Below are 24,825 nucleotides of genomic sequence, written 5' to 3'. Positions count from 1 at the left end.
TTTTCTAGAGCACTGACATTGAAAAAATAAATGGCCGAAACACACTCATATAAAATTATAAAACAATTAATTCTTTGAACATAAAATCAGGGGTAAATATTAAACTTTGGTAATTCAACGTTCTATCTTTCAACCACCTGTTCACCAATTCTCATTAATGATTAAAAGGGGCCAGCGATCTCAGTCCCCTAATATACAGCCTTGTTTCAACCAGATAACACAATCACTTGAATAACTGTCAATGATAATGAATCTTACATAATCGTAATCATACGCTGTCATGCCCCGCCGGCACAACATGTGTAGCTGGGATCTCTAAACGCTTATTAAACAAAACTCGTAAAATAGTTCTTACCCGCCATGTTTGGAACACTTTTCAGCAAATTTACGCTTCCACGTCACAGTCAGGTTATCAAGATTCACACAGTATGTCACCAAGGCGCGCACACCCGTGCTTTACGTGAGCACGTCTACGTAGGTCGTCGACAAAAGGCGATAAAACTTATCAGCAAAGTTCTACATAGAAAACAATCCTCCGAAACGACTTGCACTCCGTGTGATATTTTTGTTATCAATGTACAGAAGATAAAAAAACACGTTTTCTTCACCACAAACAGTTTTTGATAAAAACGGCACAATTTTTGTAATCAGCTAGTGCCACAGAAACGTACATAAGTAATAGGGCCAGCGGACACTCGAAAGCTCCTAGGCGTTCAGTGATTGTTCAATTCCGGACTGATCAACACCGCGTCAATCACCGGTCGCGAACTCAGGGACTCACGTCGCGTCGATCGAACTGCTCTCTCACTATACCATCAACTGAATCCGTCAAGGGAAAGAATGGCAAATGATGGCTTGCGGGAACTCCGTCCACAGGGCGCAGCAAAACAACTCGCCACTGTTGGTGGCGACTAAGCCTAGCTTGTTATTGGTGAACACTTTAATGTCCGGGCCACTACAGTACAGTGCGCGAGTGAGTGATTTGCGCCACAATTTGTTGAGCGCCATCTAACGCGATGCAACGGCAAAACTCAAACGGCCCAGTGTTCTTTCCGTGTGCCCGGCCAAAGCAGCGTGGTGTGGGGTTCGAATTGTTCTACATATTCTATTATTACGAACACTCGGGAAATTCAGCCCCAGGGATGGTGAAGAAAGTTGAACAAGGCGACATGGAGGGCGAGAGGGCGACGCATATGCGTTCACGTATCAACCACGTTGCTGGGTGCTGAACTGAACTTACTCACGGTGTGTCTGGAACCGTTATTAACGACAACAAATGTCTAAGAACTATTCTAAAGATATTTAAATGCAACTCTTCTCCGTGAACCTGAAAATATTTCAACGAGCATGAGCATGATTGACCACCCGCAATTGCTTCTCCGTTGTTGCTACTGATGCTACTCGGGATCAATAACATTCTCAATGTGTAAGTACTGGTCCTCTTATTATAAGAAAGAATAATGGTGCTGGCTGCGTCTGAATGCAGATCAATTTAGTGATGGGGGGTAGAGTGTATGTCGACGAGATTTTTTAGGATCCTCTGCAATGCACCATAGGAGTTTGGATAAAGTCTGTTCCGCTTAGTATTTGGCAACTTCTTTTTATGGCGCCTGTGGTTGTCGTGGCAAGAAACTTATGGGATCTTTTTGATCCGGAAAAATTGGTCAGCTGCTATTACAGACCTGACATCATAAAATGGTATGGTGTAGTATTAAGGTGATGCACAAATTTTTATATGTTTGAAAATCCAATCTCCCATATCTTCCTTACCATCTTTACCATAAAAATAGTGAAATTTGTGAAATTTTGGGCTTTCTAGGTGATGATTTAAAGGTGGCCCAAAGACAATGTAGGTTTATATGGAAATTGCTATGGAGAAATTTTGAAAAATGTTCCAAACACGTTAGTACTGTAATGAAAGCACAAACTTATTATCCCATTGTAAAAACTCATTCATTTTATTATGAACTATAAGGAAACATATTATTAAGCTCAAAACAAATAGTTTTTATAAAAATCAGGGGTGGCACACTTGCCCCAAATTCCGCTAAAGCGTTGAAATACGTATCTTTTTACTATTTCCAATAAAAATGGAAATTAAATGCATAGAAACCATGGCCCTCTTCCCATGTTTGTCCAAAAAGATCGAAGGTACACAACAAAAGAAAACTCGCGGTTTTCATTAAGTCTGCCTTGACTGTCGTTAGCAAGCAGGAGTTATCTTGCATTTTAAATAAAACTGTTTCATATTTCGTGTGTAGCATCTGTGCCTCCCTCCCAGGGTAAAACCCTTCGCGTAAAAAGTTCAAATTATCATTTATTGATGGAACATTTACAAAGCACAAATGGTGCCTCTCTTTTGCACGTTAATGAGCTCATAAAAATGGAGGTTTATGCGAAAATTGCATTTGATTCATGCCAAAAATTTTAAATTATTTGAATCAATGTTTTTTATTATTATGGATAACACTACCGAAGATTCATGTCTGCCATGAGTTTTTAAAGTGGTATGAACAAGGCAATTACGATTGTTACTATAAATGGCATCCCCGAAAATGATTCCGTTGTCAAATCTTGCATAAGTTCATTCAATTAAGCAACATAAACGAACTACTATTAAGAATGCAGAATTTCCTTAGGAAATTGCCTATCTAAAGGCGTTTTCCGCGGCTTAAAGTGTTTTTATTTTTTGAATAAGGTACAGTGGGGGAAGTGTATCAGTGGGGTAAGTGGATCATTTGTCCATATTAAGCATAAATACTTGAATATGTTGAATGTTTTCGCACCATTGCTTCGTTTTAGGTTATATTCTTACGTCCACACTAATACTCTTGCAAAACTGGTACTACACATACACTAACACAAGCAAACTTGTTAGCAGCAAAAATCAATTAGTTTCAAAATTGTTTTCTACCAATCAAAAATCCATTGTATTTCAGTCTAAAATCGAATACTATTAGTTTTTTCAACACATGGTGAGCATTTCAGTTCTAATTTAATTAATATCGATGAAAAATATGTGATTTTTATGAATAAATACAGATATATTGGACATGGTACACTTACCCCTACTTCTTCATGGGGTGGGGTAAGTGGATCAAGTATTATTATCATTTGTTGGCAGACTACTTACAAGAAATTGAATAAGTTTCAATATCCGCAAATGTTGTTTTCCTTTAACATTGTCCATTCCTAGCTTAAATTTGTCAAAGTGGCCATAGAAAATTTGAATTAATCCACCTAAAAGGTATATCAATCTTTCTGGTATAGAAAAAATATAAAAGAATGAATATTGCAAAATTCAAACAAAACTTTTTGTGGTATATCTTTTGTTTAATTGCAAAAAAGGCAAAGTATACAAAATTTTCAATTGAAAGCATATTAGGGAACCTTATTTGACCATATTGATTGTGCTAGGCAGATGGAATATCTAAATTAATAAATAGAATAAAAAGATTTCAGTATGTTAATCAAAAGTAAATGTAACTAATATTTTTAAATTATGAATTTTATTCAAAAACATCGTTAGGAATAATCCTACAATACTTCTGTACAACTTATGAGTATTAAATGGATGATTTTTCTCCAAATTACTCTAGTTACAATATATTTTTTTTGTTCGAATTAGTGCAAACTAATGTTTAAGTATTTTTCATTATATCTTGGTAAAATAAAGTTACTTTTTAATTTTAAAGGTATCAAAATGTAACATAAATAGCACTAATTACAAGAACAAAAGTGATGTCATTCATACTATACATAATTACACCACATTTGTTTTGAGAATTGATTTTTTTTATTGGTGATCCACTTACCCCACCATGGTGGGGCAAGTGAATCATTTGGCGCAAATTTTCAAGTTCCGCATACTCATTACATAACAATCAAAAAAATCAAAATAAATGGTGATTTGAAGTATATTAGTCCCTCACTTGTCATCCACAGAAAAACGTTTGATTAACATTATTAACGTTAGCTGTACATAACAATGAAGTTGACTATTAATTTTTCTGTATCCACTTACCCCACGGTACCTTAACTCAAAAAGTAAATGACTTGTAAGAGTTTGGTTTTCATACTCGGCTTCATGAGCCATGATTTTATTAAGTAACGACAATATTACCGAACGTTGTTTACATGGGTGATCAATGTTACCCCATATCAGCTAAATCAAAAACTCACTAAAAAAAAAACCTTTTTTTTTTAGACGAACCGACCAATGGCCGAAAATCTCGTTAATAAAGGAAAAAAAAAACCTATTTTTTTATCTTTTGAAAACCAAAATGCAGAGTAAAGTCAAGAGCGGTGAGTGCCAGTACTTGTTTTAAAAATATAATATTTGCGACATTTGCATTTTCAAATGAAAAAAATAATAAATATCGCAAAAAATGATCAATGTTACCCCGGATTACGGTACTTCAAAATATTCCCTAAGAGAAAGACATAGTAACGGTACCAAATCTAGGGTAAAATAAAAACACCTTTACCAATTGATTTCAATGGCACACGTTATTAGAACAACTATACCGTGGTTGATTTTACTATGTTTTAAAACCAAATTCCACCATAGTAAAATTTACCATGTTTATAATGATTATGTATAGATTGTGAATGAAACCCTGGTTTTAGTCAAATGGTAAGTGTAATTTTGTTGTGTTGTTATGATTTTAAAAATGATTCATTTTACTTTATTGTCCCTTCCAATCACTACATTAAGTGGAACCACACACACATTGAACAATTAATGGCTATAATCTTGATGCTGCATGATAAAGAGGGCGGATTAAGCTGAAGCTATGCAGTTCATCGCAGACACGCAGAAATGAAAGGCTCGATGACAGCCAGATTCTTCATTCTATGGTCAATTTTGATGCATAAAAACAATTTCTCTAACCTGTATTCCATATTCCTCACTTTTCCTTCCGTGCTCCACCCTGTGGTAAGGTTTCGTAGGACAGAAACCAATTCAACGAATAATCACAATTCTTGACGTCCTGCCGGTAATAAAAACATGAAATTTTTCGGCCAAAAAAAGATTTATTGGGGGCTTACCTGATATTTTATAGGTCGTTTCTGCCAGTTTCTTAGAAATATGGCTTTTATAAATAACATTAGGAAATAAATTTGCACTCTTGTTGACTAGATCAATGTACTAAATGTTATGTTATCAGTTCATAGTAACATGAACTAAAACGTTGTGCGTCCTGGTTTATCTTTTGTTATTATTACTATTTACTTGCATACCAAATATTTAAAAAAAAAATGTATGGTTTTCATTACCATACAATTTCTATCAGTGTTACAGTACATCATTATCAATTCTGATCAAATTCAATTAAAGAAGAGCTGAAGAAATCTTGAGAATTGTTCGGAATAGTTGTTGTTGAGGCCATTGTAGCCCGCCCACGCAAACTGACACCACTATCAGTAAGATTAGTGGTATCTTTTCCTAATTCATAGTGTTATTGGTGATCGTGATCGAGTTGCATTGGGCTCAAACAGCGTCAGCTCAACAGGGCCTTCCTTAGCCGGTGGTTAGAGTCCGCGGCTACAAAGCAAAGCCATGCTGAAGGTGTCTGGGCTCGATTCCCGGTTGATCCAGGATCTCTTTGTAATGGAAATTTCCTTGACTTCCCTTGGCATTATCGTACCTACAACACGATATACGAATGCGAAAATGACAACTTTGGTAAAGAAAGCCCTCAGTTAATAACTGTGGAAGTGCTCATAAGAACATTGAGCTGAGAAGTAAGCTCTGTCTCAGTGAGGACGTTATACCAGGAAGAAGAATCAATGGTTCAACTTAAAACTGTAGGCATATCTATAAGTGATACGCAGCTCTGTTAAGAATCCCATTCTAGCCAGTTCTATGCATTTTTTCTTGATTAGTCAACTGGCTGTTTTGTATGTAATACGTTACATGAACTTGTTGGCGTTGGTTCTATTTGAACGTTTACAGATTGTTTGGTTTTTGGAAGGGATTTATACATGATGGGAATTTGCCTAAGACGTATAGTTTTAAACAACTATTATCCTTTATTATGCAAATTTATTGCGCTCATCGAGTGTTATGCTTATTATGATCGGTATAACTCCAACATGAGGGATAATTATTGAAACCTTTTGGAATAAAACAAAAACACGTAAACAGTAAAGTTCATTAATATTCCTAGTAAAACTATTTCCAATGATATTTCATATATTCTTGTTATCAAACAATCGATACGGTTGTTTTCGTTTCATCTCTAATGGAGTTGACAAATATTGGTCTATCATATTGATCTGATTGCTGCTAATCTTTCATATATCTTCAAACTCTAAATCTGCACAGTTTTTAAATAAACAGATAGAGAAGAAAATCCCAGAATAAAATGGTATTTACATTATGTATTACAATTTTAATAGTCACTTACGGTTTAAAAATTATAATGAGTACACAAGAAAGTAAGTAAAATCTTCCCAAAATAAACTTTCTAAGTTTTAAAACTAAGTTGATCAAAGTAAAAACGAATTCCCAATCAGATTTGACACTGCCAGATAGACCTGCCAGATGTATTGAGTTTTCTGTAAACATACCAATCGACATACAAAATATAAAAATATATAATAAACCCAGACTAGTTTGAAACTCTTCATTCATTGAACTAAAAAGATATAAAAACGTTTATATTTTTTTCTAAATCCCTTGTTCTATGCAATTTGATGTTACTCAGGCATATTTTTAAGTTAGATGATTTATATATTGATTTTATCATTTGAACTAGTTTTTTTTCCACAAAATTCACATGAATTTATTTATGAAATGACTTGTGCTAAAAATACTAATTATAATTCGTGTAGTTAAAATTTCAGAACGAATAGTACAGCAAATGTGTGAAAAATTTAACTTTATATTTGATAAATTTCAAGTATCGCCAAAAGTTCTCACATATTTTCTTCTTTCTAAATACATTCAATGTGATCTTTGGCAAAAATCATTCAAATCTAAATGACAATGAGTCATGTTTTGTCTATAATAGTTTAAAAACGAGCGCGTTTAGAGGCAACATACAAGAACAGATGAAATAGTTACTGCCGTTCTACGCATATTTGTCCCAGGGCCCATAAGGTTTACATCATAGGGCAGGACACTAGATCCAGTATTGAAATATTAATATTTATTAATGATATTAATATTGATATTGAGAAGATTATCAAGTATGCATGGAGTTTTGCTGTTTGCCTGTTGCCGGAGTTGCCAAGGCAAATTGATTATTTATATGAAAAAACAGGTTGTGTTTATTGTCAGTTCGTCTCAGATCCATATGGTCATGATATCACGACCAATATCAGAATCTATACCTGACATTCTCTATATTGAGCCAAATATATGAGAAATGCAACATAGACCACACTGTTTGCCTGGCTAGAAAGAGACTGGCACCTTGTACGATGCATCACATTCGGTGAAGCTTCATTGTCATCAATGTCCCACATCTTTCTACGATATCCGGGCCATTCCGCAACTCGATTCCGATGCAATTTGTCTCTTGCGGTCAGATCCGCAAGACATATAATCCACGATCCCTAGCCGCTTGTTTATAAGCCCCCTGCATTGACTTAAATTCAAGATACTTCTGTCAGATGTCTTTAGGTATCGTGGCTATCTCGATGATATCATAAAAATAATATATATTAATACCAATATTAATGAGTGTCTTACCCCATGGTTTACATAAAACATGGGACAAGTAAACGTGGAAGGGCAGGTTAGGTGACAAATAAATTATTCTTCAGATGTATATGTTTCCATTAAATGAGTGTCTCTTACAAACGTTCAGTATATTTTTGCTTTTCAATTGCTCCCATACTATTATTTCGCCTCCTTTCCAGCTTTTTCGCCCCCCAAATTCAGTTTTACAAATCGCCCCCATCATCATAGCTCATCAGAATCTTGAGTTATAAAAAAAATTAAAAAAAATGTTGCTAGCGCCACCTAGCGGATCAACTAACAAACAGAATTTTTACTGATAGATTGCCCTCGTTCAACTGAACAACTTTGCCAAAAACACCATCTCATAAGAATCTTGAGTTATAACAAAAAATGTTGTTACCGCCACCTAGCACCCAAACAAATTTTTCACTGCCAAGTTGCCCTTATTCTACTGAACAACTTTGCCGAAAATACCAACTTTCGAGCTCATCAGGATCTCGAGTTATAGAAAATTCATGAAAAAATGTTGCTAGCGCTACCTAGCAGACGAATTCCCAAACCGTTTTGTCAGTGCCAGGTAGCCCTTGTTCTACTGAACGACTTTGCCGAAGACACCAACCGTCTAGCTCATAAGGATCCTGAGATATCCGTTGCAGGGATGATGTGGCCAATTTTGGTGCCCCAAGACAATCCGGAATAACTCCGGAACCACCTGGACCATATTTCCAAAACATTCTGGCCTTAAACTAGAAGAGTTTTTCGGGAACTTCTAAAAAGCCATCAAGAAACAAAGAAGTTATGCAGGTTTTAGTGTGTTTTTCAGCATGAAAACGTATGTTGGCTGGATGAAGGTTAAAATAGTTAAAGCGTTTTTGAATGACTTGACCACATGCTGGAATGTTCCCATCGTCAGCAGATATCAAGTTTAAGTGGTAATTTTTGCTTTCTGGATTGATACATGATCCGTAAGTTTATACAACTTAACGCGATTCTACGTTGCACTATACACGACATATTTTGTTGTCAACACAGATTGTCGGTTATGAATCGTATTGGGGATTCATATACAACTTGTGTTGACATTGATAACGCTTAATTTGGCATCTTGTGCAATTCTGATGTTTGACGTACGAATATGTGATTTTGGGAGCACATTCTTATACGATACGTGGTTCACTGGGTGGTTCCCTGGGGGAAAAGGCCCCTAAATTGGGGGTTCTAAAACCTAGCTGGCTACATCAAACTTTACAAATTCCCGATTCAAGACTAAAGAAGAGTGATTCAAACGTTTTTGGATGACTTGATAACACGCCAGGTTGTTTTGGAAACCCTGTTCCCCAGAGGAAGTGGCCATTATATTGGCGATTCTGAGACCTATCAAACTTCATGAATTTGCAAATCAAGTCAAAAGAAGAATAGTTCTAGAGGTTTTGGATATCCTGGCCACAAGGATGGAAATCTAGTGATCATGACAAAATCCATGATGCATCGCGGTTGCCTTTATCGTGCGATCATAGCAACAACGATTAACCTTTTGTCGTTAAGTAATCACAACAAACTGCGCTCGCCGAATAATGCATCGTTCTGAATGTGCGCCAGCAACTAATCGTTCGCGAGTCAAAGTTTTATTATTTTGAGGATTTTTTTTCGGTTTTCCTATGTGATTTGCCTTTGTACATGCTATTTATTGTTTTAAAATCAGTTGCACGTGGTCTGCGCGAAAAATAATAGCGCGAATACGGCATGATTTGGGTTGATCGCAACTTGTAACAACATCCGACAAACTTTTTGTCCCACGACAAACGATGCATCGGATGCTTCATGTATCGGTAAAACGCACGTGTAGTGAAGTGCTCAAATCATGCTGCTGCAAGAGCGACGGCGCTCTTAGACCGTTCAAATACCGTGTTGTTTGTCGCTAGAGACGAATTTTTTCCATCCTTGCCTGGCCACATACTGGGTTATTCCGGATAACTGGTGCTTCGGTGCAAGTGGCAAATATGTTGGTGGATCTAAAACTTAATTTGCGATGTATAAAATATCATGATTTTGCAAACCAAGTCCTAAGAAATGTCAGATCGTGTGAAGATTTGTGTCGTGAATTCTGAGTTAAATATTTACAGAATTTCTGTCGAGCCTGCAGCTGAAAGAGTCAACATAGGAATTACTGAATCTTATAAACTCTCTAACTTACTCATCCACTCTTTTTTTCACTAACTTATGCATTTTCTCATTATCAAACATACAGAAAACTTATAAAATCGTATTTCTTCACTTCCCCACATGTGGCTCCGTTTGGCACGTATCACTTGAGCCTTCATTAAGTGCCTCAACATAGGCTTGCGAATATACATCCTCTACATTTGGTACAATCTATGCGTAAGAACGGTCATCTACAGCAGTATACTTAGCACATAATTGGTTACTATGTACTATCAATGGGACTGTTATGCGTAGAAATTCACCAAAAATCCCGTGTTTCTAAACATAACAGGCCCATTTTGAATTCCGTAGCTATATTTACTTGTTTTCATAATAAAAATTCTTGATTCTAATGAACACGTTATTCTTCATACTACTGTAATGATTGTATTTTAATTTATCGCAAACCTGGTCAATACGAGGCCTAAATGTATTGAAATCTTTAAACGCGTTTTTCTCGATAGCATATTAAAAGTAATTAGTAAAAGTCTACTTTAGTTATTTTCTAAACATCCGTACAATTTAATTGTATCTATTAATTACAAAAAAAACATTTTCAATTGCACTTTCGTTTAACGTACATTTTCCATTTGTTGAATACTAGCATAACATGAAGGTTTTGGTTTCATCAGCAGTATTGCCAGATATTTTATTTTCGTACCAAACACTCATATTGCAATGGAATATTGCGTTACACAATATAGTATTGTTTATTGCTTTAAATATCTGTTGAATAGTTATCATAAAAAAATCATATAATGGTGTCTGTTGCAATGGTGAATAACGCGATTGCATCCCTGACTATATCCTGAATCTTTTTTCGAATTTCACTATCTTAACTATGGCATCAATGTCATCACCATTTGTTTGTTTACATCAAGATTGAAACTACGCATCGGCTGCCGATTTATCAGGAGTATAACCTCAATCTCGCGATTGATGTTGTAATTTCGAAGGTAATATACATTAGGTGAAACCGTTAAAGTCTATGGAGTGCCGAAGGGGACGATTCACTTCCGTCTCAGAACAGAGTGGTGAGGGAAAGTGCTCCACGGACCTAATCCTGTCCTCGCAACCGACGAGAAGCGCAAACTTGCAAGTTGAATGATTGCGGGAGTAAAACGGTCAACATTTAGCGACAATCGTTCAAAATTAGGTTAAGATAGGTTATGTATGTGTTCAACAACTGGGTATAGAAATATCTTTTTAAATGTATATTTTTTTTTATTTCAAAATGGACAATGTAGTGACAAAAATGCAACAGAAATAATGTTAAACAATCGTCTACGGCGTTGAATGCTTTTTTAGCAACCTTTCTATCAGAATTTTCATAAAAATTAAATACCGTAAAACGGGGTAACTTTGATAGATTTTCGAAGAAAACTTGAATGTTTATGCATGCTGTTTCAAAGAATTATAATTTATATTTTTAAAACAAGTACTGGTATCCTACCCAAGTAGCACTGGTAACAAATGCAATATTTTAGAAAAATAAAACAAATTACATTGCCGTTGCATTTCAGATAATTTGTAGCATATCTTATTGATGATTTTTAATTTTGGTTACTAAACTATTACATTGTAACTTACGCTTTGTTTACATTGCATAGGTGTTGCATTTTTACTTGCATGTAACTTAACATAGAGCTGTCAAAATGAATAAGTTACATTGAAATTGAATTTGTGGTTGCAAAGAAACAAATAACACGCTAGGTTACATACAGATTGCTAAGTCACATGTGTGTAACAGCATAAAGTTTGTTTACCATTTGTCATAGGGAAAGGGGTGAAAAAATGAACAGGATGGTAAAACTAACACCGAACTTGTTACGCATGAACAACAAATTTCAATGATTTATATTACGCACGGATGATTTAGAGCATAAATAAGAGTGTTTTTGTTGATACGGAGATAAATTGAAGTCAGAACCACGTTCAGAAATTAAAACTGATGTAATTTTAGGCACGGAGATGTTGAGGTTCTTCAATGAGGTGAATATCGTAATGATATGATGTCCAAGCAGAAACCTTTAGAACTGTTTTCGAAGAGATTATAATCATTCATAGATGTTTTTTTAGGACTGTGATAAAAAAATTCAAAAATGTTTGTTTTGCTCGTGTGTTTTACCACCAACATAAAATGAATATTTCCATAATATTTTAATGACGATGAAAGTATGTGAAAATTTAGCTGTCTTAGTCTTAATTCGTGTCGCTGCGTTAATTATCTTCTCTATTTTTGATGTTGTGCGATAGAACTAGTTATAATTTATAAACAAATTAATAAATTAAGGACAATTTCTGCGAAGACATCGAGTTACATTTGTAATGTTCTCTCTACTACTTTTGTGGGGAACGCCGTTAAAGGGGGCAGGATCCGTCATCAACTCGATAATTTTCAAAAGCAGTTTTTTCGTTCAAAATCATGAATATATTCATGTGTTCACTGTATTTTATTCTCCAACCGAAACACAGTGAACACATTTTCGACGAGTAAATTTCAGTATTGAACAGAAAAATGGCTGTTAAAGTTTCGATGATTACGATGACGAATCCTTAAACGTTAAAGTGTTTGGGTCCTCTAGACAATTTGTAAGCAAACGTCAACATTCCACCGCAAAATCGCTAGTGTTTGGAGGTGATGTTTACTTCAAAATTTCGAAATCAACATCTCCAACTTAGTTCTAATACCCTCCGTCCACGAATTATTGTGGCGCGTCGATCGTCGCAAGTTTCTCGTTAAACAGTCAATCCCGTAAATGATTGTGTTTTGTTTTGTTTTTTTTTTTTTTTTTTAATTTCTTTATTAGTATCATTCCAAACATTACATTCATTTCTTATATCTATGTGTTCTGTGTTATTTGACAACACTATCATCCTAATTTGGTAAAACAAATTTAAGATTTAATTAACATTTTGTTAACAACATATTACATTTCATTTGCCGTAGCAGTTCAGTTTTTTACAAATTGTGTTTTGTTAAGCTTAATTACTTTTAGACGACAGCTGTCAGAGGTTGTCTTCTTGGTTGAAATTTGTTCTGGGATTCCAACTACCACAGGGTCCACTATGCACTGTCATAGTTTGCATTACGTGCAATAAATATGTTAAATTTGTCCTTGAAAAACTTATCGAAGGACCAAAACTTCAATCAACTCGTGGGGGCAAAACCCCCACCCCTCTATTTCATAACACCAAAACAGCTGTTGAATTCAAATTCTACCAAACGTAATGCCACGCTTAAGTAACGCGCAAATTAGAACCTTACAAATGTATTTTTTTTGCAGCAGCATGTATTATTGAACAATAACATCAGAACAAACCCCTGTAGGTATGCATTATATATGCATAATCGATGAAGAGAAATAACTCATGTTAGTTAGGCCCATTGAAGTGACAGCACAGAAATGCACAAGGGGCTATTATTAACAACGCGGTTATTTTTTCCCAATTTTAGACCCACCTTCCCCCTAGTAGTTATTTGTCCATACACAAAATTTAAAATTTGTATGGACCGTGGTCATTGGGAAGAATCTCTCCCCTCCCCCAATAAATAACTACGTGGTTAATAACCATAAGCATTTAATTGATTTATTAACCCTAGAAATACTCAAATGGATGGATGTTGTTTCTACTATTTGATAGAGAACATAATTAGAGAGATTATAATAAAAAGCATGTTTTCCACATCTAAATCGCTATTTTCCTTATCATGGGCATATTATCCTCAGTCCCTTATATTGGCACAAATTGATAAATTTCTAAATTCAATTCGTTGTTTCATCTCAGGACGCAAGATTGCATTACTTCCTAGCGAAAAATTGTTAACAAACCCGCATCTTGTCACCTTTATTCACAGAAGAGAGGATCGATGAAAAGAAATCGATCATGCGACTTGCGCCCTTATTATAACACACGCTTGAATTTACTTTCTTTCGAGCTTTTTGAACCATTTGAGCACGTCACAAACCATGTGCTTTCTTGGACGGAGCATTTAATTTTCATACTTCTGTGATGTTCCAGCCAATTGGCATAGGGGATTTTTGTACATTATTTGATGATTTATCGCTAATTCATCGTTTTTCCCATTAAAAGCAAGACGATATCGTTAAGTTGTTCATTTTAATACCCTCTCCCCTATTGACAGCAGTGTAATTAATTGGCAGTTTCAGTAATGTTACACATCAGTTTCAAAATAACATTAGATTTCTGGGTAACTAATGTGTAACAAACGAGTAACTTGCTGACAGTGATCAACACTACATGTCAAAAATTTTTATCCGTATTGTAAATTTTGATATAAAAACTTTACTATTTTATGACTAGTTATTGTTTTCATAGATATTTATCCAGTGATTAATTAAAATTGTTGAATTTACAATTTGCAGCCTCTCTAACAGCTTTTTAATAGTTTTCATCATTTTAGATTGGCTGTCCTCAAACAGTTATTCGGAAGTGTTTCTGCACCAAGATGAAATCAAATGGCGATTTATGATAGGCAACCCAGAAAATCCAACTGCGCGACACGAAACAACGTGATTTTGGAATCACAATGTTCACAAACAATTAAATTAAAATAAAAAAAAACACTGCTGATTTGAGTAACAGTGTCAATATCCGTTTGTTTGTGTCAGTTCTAATGAAATAATATCTCAACAATCCAGGTATCATGTGTTATTCAGTATAAAATTACTATCTATTTTATGAGCGCGTTAATTTTGAGCAAGTAAAATGATTGATTGCACCACAAATTCAAATCGGCATGTTAAATCTATTATGTACTTGTGCATAATTACGCGTTCGAAAATCATACGTATCACTTTTATTGACATCCAATTCTAAAATGGTTGCTCGGTTCCAAAACTGTCAGAAAGTAACAACAACTTTAACGCCGTTTCATTTATTTTGTCGCAGGAAAACCCAAGCGTAATCAACAAATTACATAGCAGTCGCTTGTAAACTTCTTATGTAACCAACAAACAAGTTACATAAGGCTCGACTTTTTGCGCTTTTTCGGTTACATAGCAGTATTTTTCCATGTTGCAAATGTATCATATTGTAACTAATGAATATGTTAAGTAGCCGTTGCTGTAAGCTACTTGTAACAATATGTGCTGCTTGGGTAACTATCGACTGCAGTCGATAGATTCCCAAAAGATTTATTCTGAATGGATGTATAATATTTCAAATAATTCAGTCGGTTTTCTTTTTTGGGGTAACATTGATAATGGAGTACAAATCGAACAAAATTGAATGCATTACGGAACATTTATTGGGCGTTGCATACCTTTAGGCGTTTAACGCTATATGGAAATTTCTGACTTAGATTACAAAAAAGGTCCCAGTTTGTGAAAATGCTTTTCGCTACGAGATTTGAGATCATATTCAAGTTCTATGATAACTAGGCTGTCAAGAATAAATGACGAACTCATTATGACTTTATGAAATAGTGATCGTAGAACAGATTGTTTGTGAGCGTTTCAAAAATGCTACAATCTTGTAATTTGTTGATATTTGCATATAATTCCTCAAATGCATTTGATTCCAACGAAAATAGCTTTGACATGAAGTGTCATACTAATACTCTTTACTTATGCATTTGTTTTGTTTAACTGATGAACAGAAACTTCGTTATTTCGTTTAATATGTTGTGGGTCTCGCACTATCAAAGTTACCCGCATTATCAAAGTTACCCCGTTTTACGGTAACACTAAAACGTCTATCTTAACCGTTCAACATTTGGCGATTTACCCTACAACTTCACACCGCACAAAAATACAAGCGACAGAAAAAATGTCCATTTGGACATGACCTCAGAAAATCCGGAATATTTCCGGTGTCCGGTGTCCAATATGCATGACCAAGCAAGTTCCTGAAACTAGGCCAAGTTTGTCGTCGACTGCTTTCGGATGCATCCAATTTCATTAGTTTTTCGTAAAGTTCTTAGCATTTGAATTTAGGCAAAATTTCGCCTATCTCAAGCTTCATGGAAATAATGTTAAATATATAAAGCACTGTAACTGTTCATTACCACGACGTAATGATTTCAAATTAACAGCGAAGATACTTCATACGAAATGCTTGATGCAAACTTGATGGTTACTTGGTTGGTCCACAAATTGGTAATGATGTAATGAGAAAATATTTTGAAGCATGCGAATAACCCTTCCATAGCAGCCCAAAATTTTCAAATCACGATAAATTTTAAATCCCTCGTATAAAATTTAAGAAGAAGATGTTTTCGTCAATAATGGTTTCATACACACCGTGATACTACTGAAGGCGCAGGGTTCAAATCAACATCAGCAGTAGAGAGTGCTGCTGATGGAAGTATATTTTTAACCTCGACCACATTCGTTATGGGCGGCGGCAAAGTAATTTGCCGCGTACGTAAGAAGTCGTTCAAAATCAAAATGGCGTTGGTTTAAGTAAGCCATCAAGCAAAACGGACACGAGAGTACATAAGCAGTTTGCTACATATTTCCTACTGTCGTTGTGGGTTGGAAAGTTGGATCATGATTTAGGATTTTCTCGTTATTACATATGAAAGACGGCTTTCCCCAATTCAAATTCACACGAAGAATGAACCAATGACTAGGTACAATTTAAGTTCCAAATGAAATTTAAACAACATATTCAATTTCGTAATAGATTAGTTATTAAAAAGTTTATAATCTGAACCTTATACGCAGGAGGAACCTAATACTCCAGTACAGGACAATACCCAATACCGTACTTGATAAAAATGTAGAAATCATGGTCCAATCGAGATGATAGGAAAGGAAAGTTTTTCAAGAGAGCAATGTCAGGGTAAGAATGGACAAGAAAGGTCACCTAAAGAAAGGATAACCATAACTTTCCATTTACAAATCGAATTGATCTTTTTTCTCTCAACACTCTTTCATATACCGTAATCCGGGGTAACATTGATCATTTTTTGAATAGTTCTTAAGAATTTAATTTGAAAATGCATATGTTGTAAGTTTCATATTTTTAAAACAAGTACTGACACCCATCGCTCATAACTATATACTGTATTTTGTTCTCTGTAAGCTTTGAGGATGTATAGGAAAATGTTTTAAGTGTTTTTTATTTAGCCAGCGAAGCAGCGAGCTCGATTTTGCGATGTCATCTACACCTGATACCTTCAGGGCCGTTGAGGGACCACTAAGCGTCCACGTACGGACTTAAAATTTTACCCTGATTATTTTTACCAAAACGAGCACTTTACAATGACTAATTTGAAACATTTAACATTTTCAAAAAATAAGGGACAGCCTAATTCTCATGCTCATGACCTAATGGAATCCCCAGCAGTTGAATAGTTTGATATGAATTAATTTCGTTGACTTACACACAAATAAAAAGATTTCACAATTAGTTAATATTTAAAACGAATACAAAATGGTATACAGATATTAGGAAATTATTTGAGAGCTCTTTTTGAGTTTCTTTCCACATAGCAACAAAAGTACAGTCAGATGGGACAATATGTACCAATGATGAATGTTATCTGGTTTCAATATTTCGCCTTTCTTCTTCTTTCTGGCATTACGTCCCCACTGGGACAGAGCATGCTTCTCAGATTAGTGTTCTTATGAGCACTTCCACAGTTATTAACTGAGAGCTTACTGTGCCAATGACCATTTTTGCATGCGTATATCGTGTGGCAGGTACGAAGATACTCTATGCCCTGGGAAGTCGAGAAAGTTTCCAACCCGAAAAGATCCTCGACCGGCGGGATTCGAACCCACGACCCTCAGCTTGGTCTTGCTGAATAGCTGCGCGTTTACCGCTACGGCTATCTGGGCCCCTTTCGCCTTTAATTGATTCCAATAACTTGGGGGCTGGATTGGTATAATATACAAAAGAAACCAGCGTCTTCCATTCAGCGTTTACTGATTAGATAAAACACATTGTGCAAATCGTTCTGATAATGGCAATTATTATCTCCTACAACTTTAGCGCTGCACTGAAATAGCAAAGATTCAATCGTTTCAGTCGTTGACTGTTTGCGGACAAGTAGAGAGCTACGTATAGGAAAATTGTTAGTTGAAATGGCTTCCTCACCATCCATAATCGCTAGGAAAACTAGGAAAGAAGATTTAGCTGAAGTATTAGCAATGATACAGGTACACTGAAAGTGGAATTATCTTCTACTATTTACCGAAACTAACTAGATTTTTAATTCAACTCCAGGAACTAGCCGACTTCGAGCATATGTCCGATGGACCTAAACTGACAGTGGAAGACTTGGTCAGGGACGGGGGGTTCCAGGAGGAGCAAACCGAGACGACACCAGTATTCCATAGCTTTGTGCTCGAGCTCATGGAACCAGTCTGTTCAGACGGCAATAATGAAGAAACACGGACGTCATCCTCCACTAGCGGTAACCTTTCGACCCGGTAAGACATTATTTACAAATATGTAGAAATCTTCCATTTCATCCATTCCGAGGCACTCAGACAGAAGAGCGCAATGAGTGACATGGCTATAAAGCTGATAACAGCATCGGTTTACAGAAGTGGCGTTACTTTTTCGATTTTTTTCATATTGCTTGATTTTCTATGCCATGATTTTTTCTGTTTCCGATTTCTTTTTGAATGGAATCGGTAAAACATCATGATTATATTATGCGATATACTGAGACAAGTTGTATCAAATAATGTTTAAGAATTGTTAGCTTCGCTGAGAAAGCAAAGTCTTTATCCGAATTAGTTATGATTTCAATAATGTTCAACCTTCATAGTACTGGGTGCCGACATAGAAGTTTCAAAATTCTGTAACTTCGCAATCGTTCGATCGATTTTGATGACATTTTCAAGAAAAATCACAAATAGGTTAGTGTTCGATTCATGCATTGAAAATATTTAATTCTGTGATGATTTGTCGAAATTCAAGAAACCAAATAAATAATTGTATAAAATTAGTGTTAAATTAACCTGCTTGGCAGAATGTAGCAACTGTTTTAGTTTGAGAATATAGCATGCAAATACAGTCGAATCTCCATAACTCGATATTCTAGGGACCATCGACTTATAGAATTGAGTATGGAATATACGGACACAAAAAGTCCTAAAATTTAAGGAACGAATTTCTGTATTTGCAAATATTTCTATGATCACATCTGTATTCACTGACAATCAATGATTTAATTTTCATGTTTTTAAACTTCCATTGCAACTTGAAACTATGTACTCACCTCCAAACAAGCAGTGTTGTGAAAAACTCAATTTCTCACAACTCACGCTTGAGATTTTTCATGCGTGAGTTGTCAATCATGCCTCTCACATGACATCGACTAGCGGAGATTGAATGATATAAATAACGACTTATGGAGAGTATGGTGTATAGAAATTTGAAGGACCGAAAAATCCATCGAGTTATAGAATATATCGTGTTATGGAATATCGACATTGGCGCAGGAACAGGGGGCAGGGGCTTAAATTAAACTAAAAAGTATCATTTAACCTTTCAAAAGTTCGACGATTTGTTTCTACAATTCCTCCAATTAATTGAGTTTTTTTAGACCGTACCGAGATATTTTGCTTATAGATCTATTATAAAATTGTCTCTGTTATACTTCATTTTTTTCTAAATTTTTTTATGTATTACAAATTTTTTTGGCTAGGATTATTTTTTCTGGGGCCCAGCAAATTCTTGGTTTACTGAAATAATGTCGGTCGCAATAATCAAGATTTTCACAAATTTCGTAGTTTGCATAGATTTGTATTGATTTTATTCGTTTGTGATTTTGTCTTGTTAATTTCAAATTTTCACGGCGGAAAATATTCATTCTTTGTCTAATTCAGTAAATATATCCTTCAAGAATTCTTCCAAAGAACTCAAAAGGAATATCCCTTTTTAATTCAAATTTTTCATGTATCGGCGATTCATGAAAACATGAATAATTTCCGTACTTTTCCAGTGCATTTTCCAAGAATTCTTTTACCAGTTTTTACTGAGTTCCCCCGCGGGAAATCGTTTCCGAGGTTAATAGTTATCATTCGACAATTTTTTCCTGAAGTTTCTTTAGGCTTTCTGATCTCACGGAAAAAAAATCTCGAAGAATTGATACAGATCGCTTGGAATTCCGAATTTTAATCTTTTTATCATGAATAATCATGAATAAATAAGCATCATAATCGTCTTCAAGATCATCAAGCAAGAATTCTTCACCAACATTTTATCCAACTTTACCTTTGAGATTCTTCCTAAAGTTTCTTTTCTATCTCTTCTAAGTTTCTATCTATCAGAAACTCTTCAAGGATTGCTTGAAAAATTCACGGCAAAAAATATCCAGGAATGATGCTTCCAGGTTACTCTACGGATTCCTTCTAATATTTCACAAGATTTTCTTAAACAATTAAACAAGATTACATTGAGAAAATATTCTTAGTGATTTTTCAGAAAGATCTCCACAGATTTCTCTCTTTTAGATTAATCTAAAAAATAATTCTAACTCCCCGCATTCCTTGAAAAATCTCTTTCGAAAATAATATTTTAAAATTTCTTCAAAAATACCTTGTTAGGAAAATTTTTGAAAATTCAGACATTCGTATAATGTTTCTAGCGAAATACGTTCAGTTGTTTTTCATAATTTTCATATTATTTTCATAAAACCCCAAAAAAAAACTCCAAAATTACCCGAAAAAACTGTACAGGGATTATTCCGCAGAGTTATGTTATGTTTCCCTGGAATGTCGTCCTAGGATTCTATCGAGAAATTCACCAAAGATCCATCCAAGTATATTCCAGATATTTTCTAAACAGCAGTAGCGAATCTTCTGGGGATTTTTAGAAGACATTTTTCAACACATTTACTAAAAGACTTTGCAAATTTCTTCTCGAAAAAAAAATCTTAACAAATCCCATCCAATATTCTTTCTGGTTTCACTAAATTCTCAATATTTTTTTCTCCAAATGTTAATTCAGGGATTCTTCCATATATAATAGCTATAAATCTATCCATATTTGGTTCAAAGCTACTCCAGGAATTCCTCAATATTTTTAGGGATGTTTTCACTAATTACTCTATGAATCACTCCATAACAATATTCTATCTAAACAGTTTTGTGAAAACTTTTTGTTGGATAATTAAGGATTAAGGATTAAGGAGTTGTGTTTGATCCTTCGACCTTGACGCTTGCTCCTGCGGGGGCTGGCGATGAGGGCAGGATCAAACATGTCGCGCGTCGGTCGAGTGAAAGTGAAAAAAACCGCGATCGCTTAGTTGTGTTTGATCCTTCGACCTTGACGCTTGCTCCTGCGGGGGCTGGCGATGAGGGCAGGATCAAACATGTCGCGCGTCGGTCGAGTGAAAGTGAAAAAAAAAACCGCGATCGCTTAGTTGTGTTTGATCCTTCGACCTTGACGCTTGCTCCTGCGGGGGCTGGCGATGAGGGCAGGATCAAACATGTCGCGCGTCGGTCGAGTGAAAGTGAAAAAAAAACCGCGATCGCTTAGTTGTGTTTGATCCTTCGACCTTGACGCTTGCTCCTGCGGGGGCTGGCGATGAGGGCAGGATCAAACATGTCGCGCGTCGGTCGAGTGAAAGTGAAAAAAACCGCGATCGCTTAGTTGTGTTTGATCCTTCGACCTTGGCGTTTGCTCTTGCGGGGGCTGGCGATGAGGGCAGGATCAAACATGTCGCGCGTCGGTCGAGTGAAAGTGAAAAAAACCGCGATCGCTTAGTTGTGTTTGATCCTTCGACCTTGGCGTTTGCTCTTGCGGGGGCTGGCGATGAGGGCAGGATCAAACATGTCGCGCGTCGGTCGAGTGAAAGTGAAAAAAACCGCGATCGCTTAGTTGTGTTTGATCCTTCGACCTTGACGCTTGCTCCTGCGGGGGCTGGCGATGAGGGCAGGATTAAACATGTCGCGCGTCGGTCGAGTGAAAATGAAAAAGTGGCGTGATCGCTTAGTTGTGTTTGATCCTTCGACCTTGACGCTTGCTCCTGCGGGGGCTGGCGATGAGGGCAGTATCAAACATGTCGCGCGTCGGTCGAGTGAAAGTGGAAAAAACCCACGATCGCTTAGTTGTGTTTGATCCTTCGACCTTGGCGCTTGCTCTTGCGGGGGCTGGCGATGAGGGCAGGATCAAACATGTCGCGCGTCGGTCGAGTGAAAGTGAAAAAAACCGCGATCGCTTAGTTGTGTTTGATCCTTCGACCTTGACGCTTGCTCCTGCGGGGGCTGGCGATGAGGGCAGGATTAAACATGTCGCGCGTCGGTCGAGTGAAAATGAAAAAGTGGCGTGATCGCTTAGTTGTGTTTGATCCTTCGACCTTGACGCTTGCTCCTGCGGGGGGCAGCGATGAGGGCAAGATCAAACATGTCGCGCATCGGTCGAGTAAAGTGAAAAAGTGCCGCGTTCGATTAGTTCTTTTTGATCTTTCGACGTTGACGCTTGCTCCTGGGCAGTGCGTCAAGAAAGCCTGAGCAGTCGTCAGTTGTTTTCCCTCTCGGGTCGCGCGCCTAATTTCTCTGAGTGCTTTTATATAGCCGAGCAAACGAGTGAAGCTGAAAGTGGATTGTTGCTGCTCAAGGATGACGGATCAATTGGTGAGCTCGTTTCATGCTACTATTTCTAATCTATAAAATACGTTTGACTGCACCTTTAATCGTTACAATGGTGAGACGTAAATATGATTTTTCAACAAACTCACTGTGTCACTGTGAGTGTCGATATAAACTCTGATTCATAAATTATTTATGACTAAACTTTTTTTTCAAAACTCCTTTTTCTTTTTACCTTTATTTTTTTTTATTAAAACAACTTTGAATGGTTCGACACTACAAGTGTAGGCTTACAAAAGGTTCACTTTATTCAACAAACTTTGAAAGGTTCGTCACCTCAAGTGTCGGCATAATTTTTCTCAAAATAGATATTGTTCATATCAAATGAAAATATTATATTTAAATATGAGCATGTTTATATCTCACAAATTATTTATCATGGTCTAATCGCTTATCAAAGTGAATCCTGTGACCCAACGATCCTCCCCATTAACAAACATCCCTCCCAGTAACCTTTGTGGAGATGCAGAGGCAAACACGGTCTCCAAATAGCAAAGGTTACACACTAACATTCCTTCCTCCAATCCCACCTGACTGCAAGGACGTGGCCGGCGCCGTTATTGACCATGTATAAATAGAGGCACTGAATTATGCACACTGAAGAAGATTATGGCCAATCCCAGCCGAACTTCTAATTGATTCTTTGTGCATTTTCACTGACTTCGGTCAATCACGGAATAGCAACCATTGATATGTGTAGTCAGTCTAAGCTAAGCTAAGCTAAGCTAAGCTATAATTAAGGATTAAGGATTAAGGATAAAGCTTCAATTGAATTCGAAAAATTCACTCAATTATTGTTACAAAGTTCAAAAGTTCACCGTGAAAATTCTGAAACTTTTTGACAAAATTCCTGACGGGCTGCCTCACAGAAAAGCTTAGATGGTTTATGTGAGATTTACTACAAAAAATCTTATTTGTATTTATTCATTTTTTTAAATGGACAATTGTTTGTGTTAAAACGGATGAAATTTTCACTGTAATTAGGTATTTGTATCTAATATATAACAAAATGTTTTGCCATACTTTCCGTAAGATGGCGTGCTTTGTACTATATGCACATATAATGCTGTTACCGTGCCGCGTTATCGTGCTTACTGGTTACTTGGGATAGGGTAATCATTTGATGCATGTCAGTTTTATATACGCATATAATGCTATTATAATGCCAGAAAAGGCGAAATAGCGTGCCATTATAGTGCCAAGATATAACCGTGCTTCTCTGCACAACTAATGCTGATATAAGACCACGTGAGAAACGTCAGTTGTTTTCGCCAGGTTTTTAGGGCGAATATTTTGTGCTTTCGCGTACGCAGCCAGAGAGCTTTCGCGTATGCGGCCAAGCAACTGGTACACGAGTTAAATAAATGAATGAATGAAAACGGAAACCTCTAGTAGTATGCAAAAAATGTAATAAAATGATACAGATAGTACTTCTCCGTATCAGATATATTCATTTTGGTGGTTTTCATCTTTTGAGGACTTGCAATTGCCACATTTTGATCCTCGTTATGATGATGAAATTCCTCATTTTGCGTCTCGAACCTGCGACACCCGTATTGTTGAGTTGTTGTCCTGCTCCTTTGCTCCTACGGTCACATAAGATGAATAGTATTGGAAAGAAAAGTGACCAATTTAAACCATCACTTTTCCCCGTCATAAAACCTGCAATTGTAGTAGTGAGAAGATTTATGTTTGACTCCCTCTTACCACTATATGCAAACACAAAGCACGTGGTGTATCTGTCAAAACACTGAATGGCATTTAAACATGCCCTGTATTAGAATATAAAGCCAATATAGTGCTTATGTAATGCCTGTATGCATCAAGCTTAGAAGCATTAATGATGCTGTAATAGGGTTTCTAAGCAGCGGAAGTGCTGTTATAAGATGTGTAAGCATTTGCGGTGCTATTATAATGCATGTACGCATCTTTGATGCTGATTAAGGGCTTTTTATTAGTGCTTATGGTTACTTGGGATTTTTTGATGCTCCTCATTTTTCTTGAGATGTGTTTCAATGCGGTCTCATGCGCTCCGTCACATACTTAACTTCATCTGACCAATTTATTGAAACCCCTCTTAGCGTGACAACATGTCTACTTGAAGGTTTCAAATAAAGAGCTTTTGGTTTATGTGGGAATATTATTAGTTGAGTTTTGGAAGCATTAGGAGAAATCTTCCATTTTTGCAAGTATGAAGAAAAAATATCCAAACTTTTTTGCAATCGACTACAGATGACACGCAGGCTTCGTCCTTTGGCGGAGAGGCCTGTGTCATCCGCAAACAAAGATTTTTGACATCCCTGAGGTAACTCAGGTAAGTCAGATGTAAAAATATTGTATATTGATTCCAAA

General features: G+C 36.2%; 2 protein-coding genes across 3 annotated transcripts in view; one reads left to right on the top strand and one right to left on the bottom strand.

Annotated features, from left to right (window-relative positions):
* The window catches only part of LOC5573053 (box A-binding factor), a 143,259-nt gene extending 142,524 nt beyond the window's left edge, over positions 1-735 (bottom strand). Inside the window, exon 1 of one of the 2 annotated variants that reach the window (XM_001654325.2) lies at positions 356-735. In XM_001654325.2, the coding sequence (XP_001654375.1) occupies positions 356-362 (7 nt within the window). In that variant the 5' untranslated portion in view covers positions 363-735. The remainder of the gene's footprint in view (positions 1-355) is intronic. The other variant, XM_001654324.2, reaches the window with a different exon arrangement.
* Positions 721-24,825, top strand: part of LOC5573051 (diamine acetyltransferase 2) — a 34,904-nt gene continuing 10,799 nt past the window's right edge. The window contains exons 1-3 of the mRNA XM_021852914.1: positions 721-1,426; positions 17,861-18,027; positions 18,095-18,300. Of these exons, the coding sequence (XP_021708606.1) occupies positions 17,953-18,027; positions 18,095-18,300 (281 nt within the window). The 5' untranslated portion in view covers positions 721-1,426; positions 17,861-17,952. The remainder of the gene's footprint in view (positions 1,427-17,860; positions 18,028-18,094; positions 18,301-24,825) is intronic.

This window comes from Aedes aegypti, chromosome 3, assembly GCF_002204515.2.
Source record: "Aedes aegypti strain LVP_AGWG chromosome 3, AaegL5.0 Primary Assembly, whole genome shotgun sequence".
In the NCBI taxonomy this organism is placed as follows: domain Eukaryota; kingdom Metazoa; phylum Arthropoda; class Insecta; order Diptera; family Culicidae; genus Aedes; species Aedes aegypti.
This window is presented reverse-complemented; position numbering and strand designations above follow the sequence as displayed.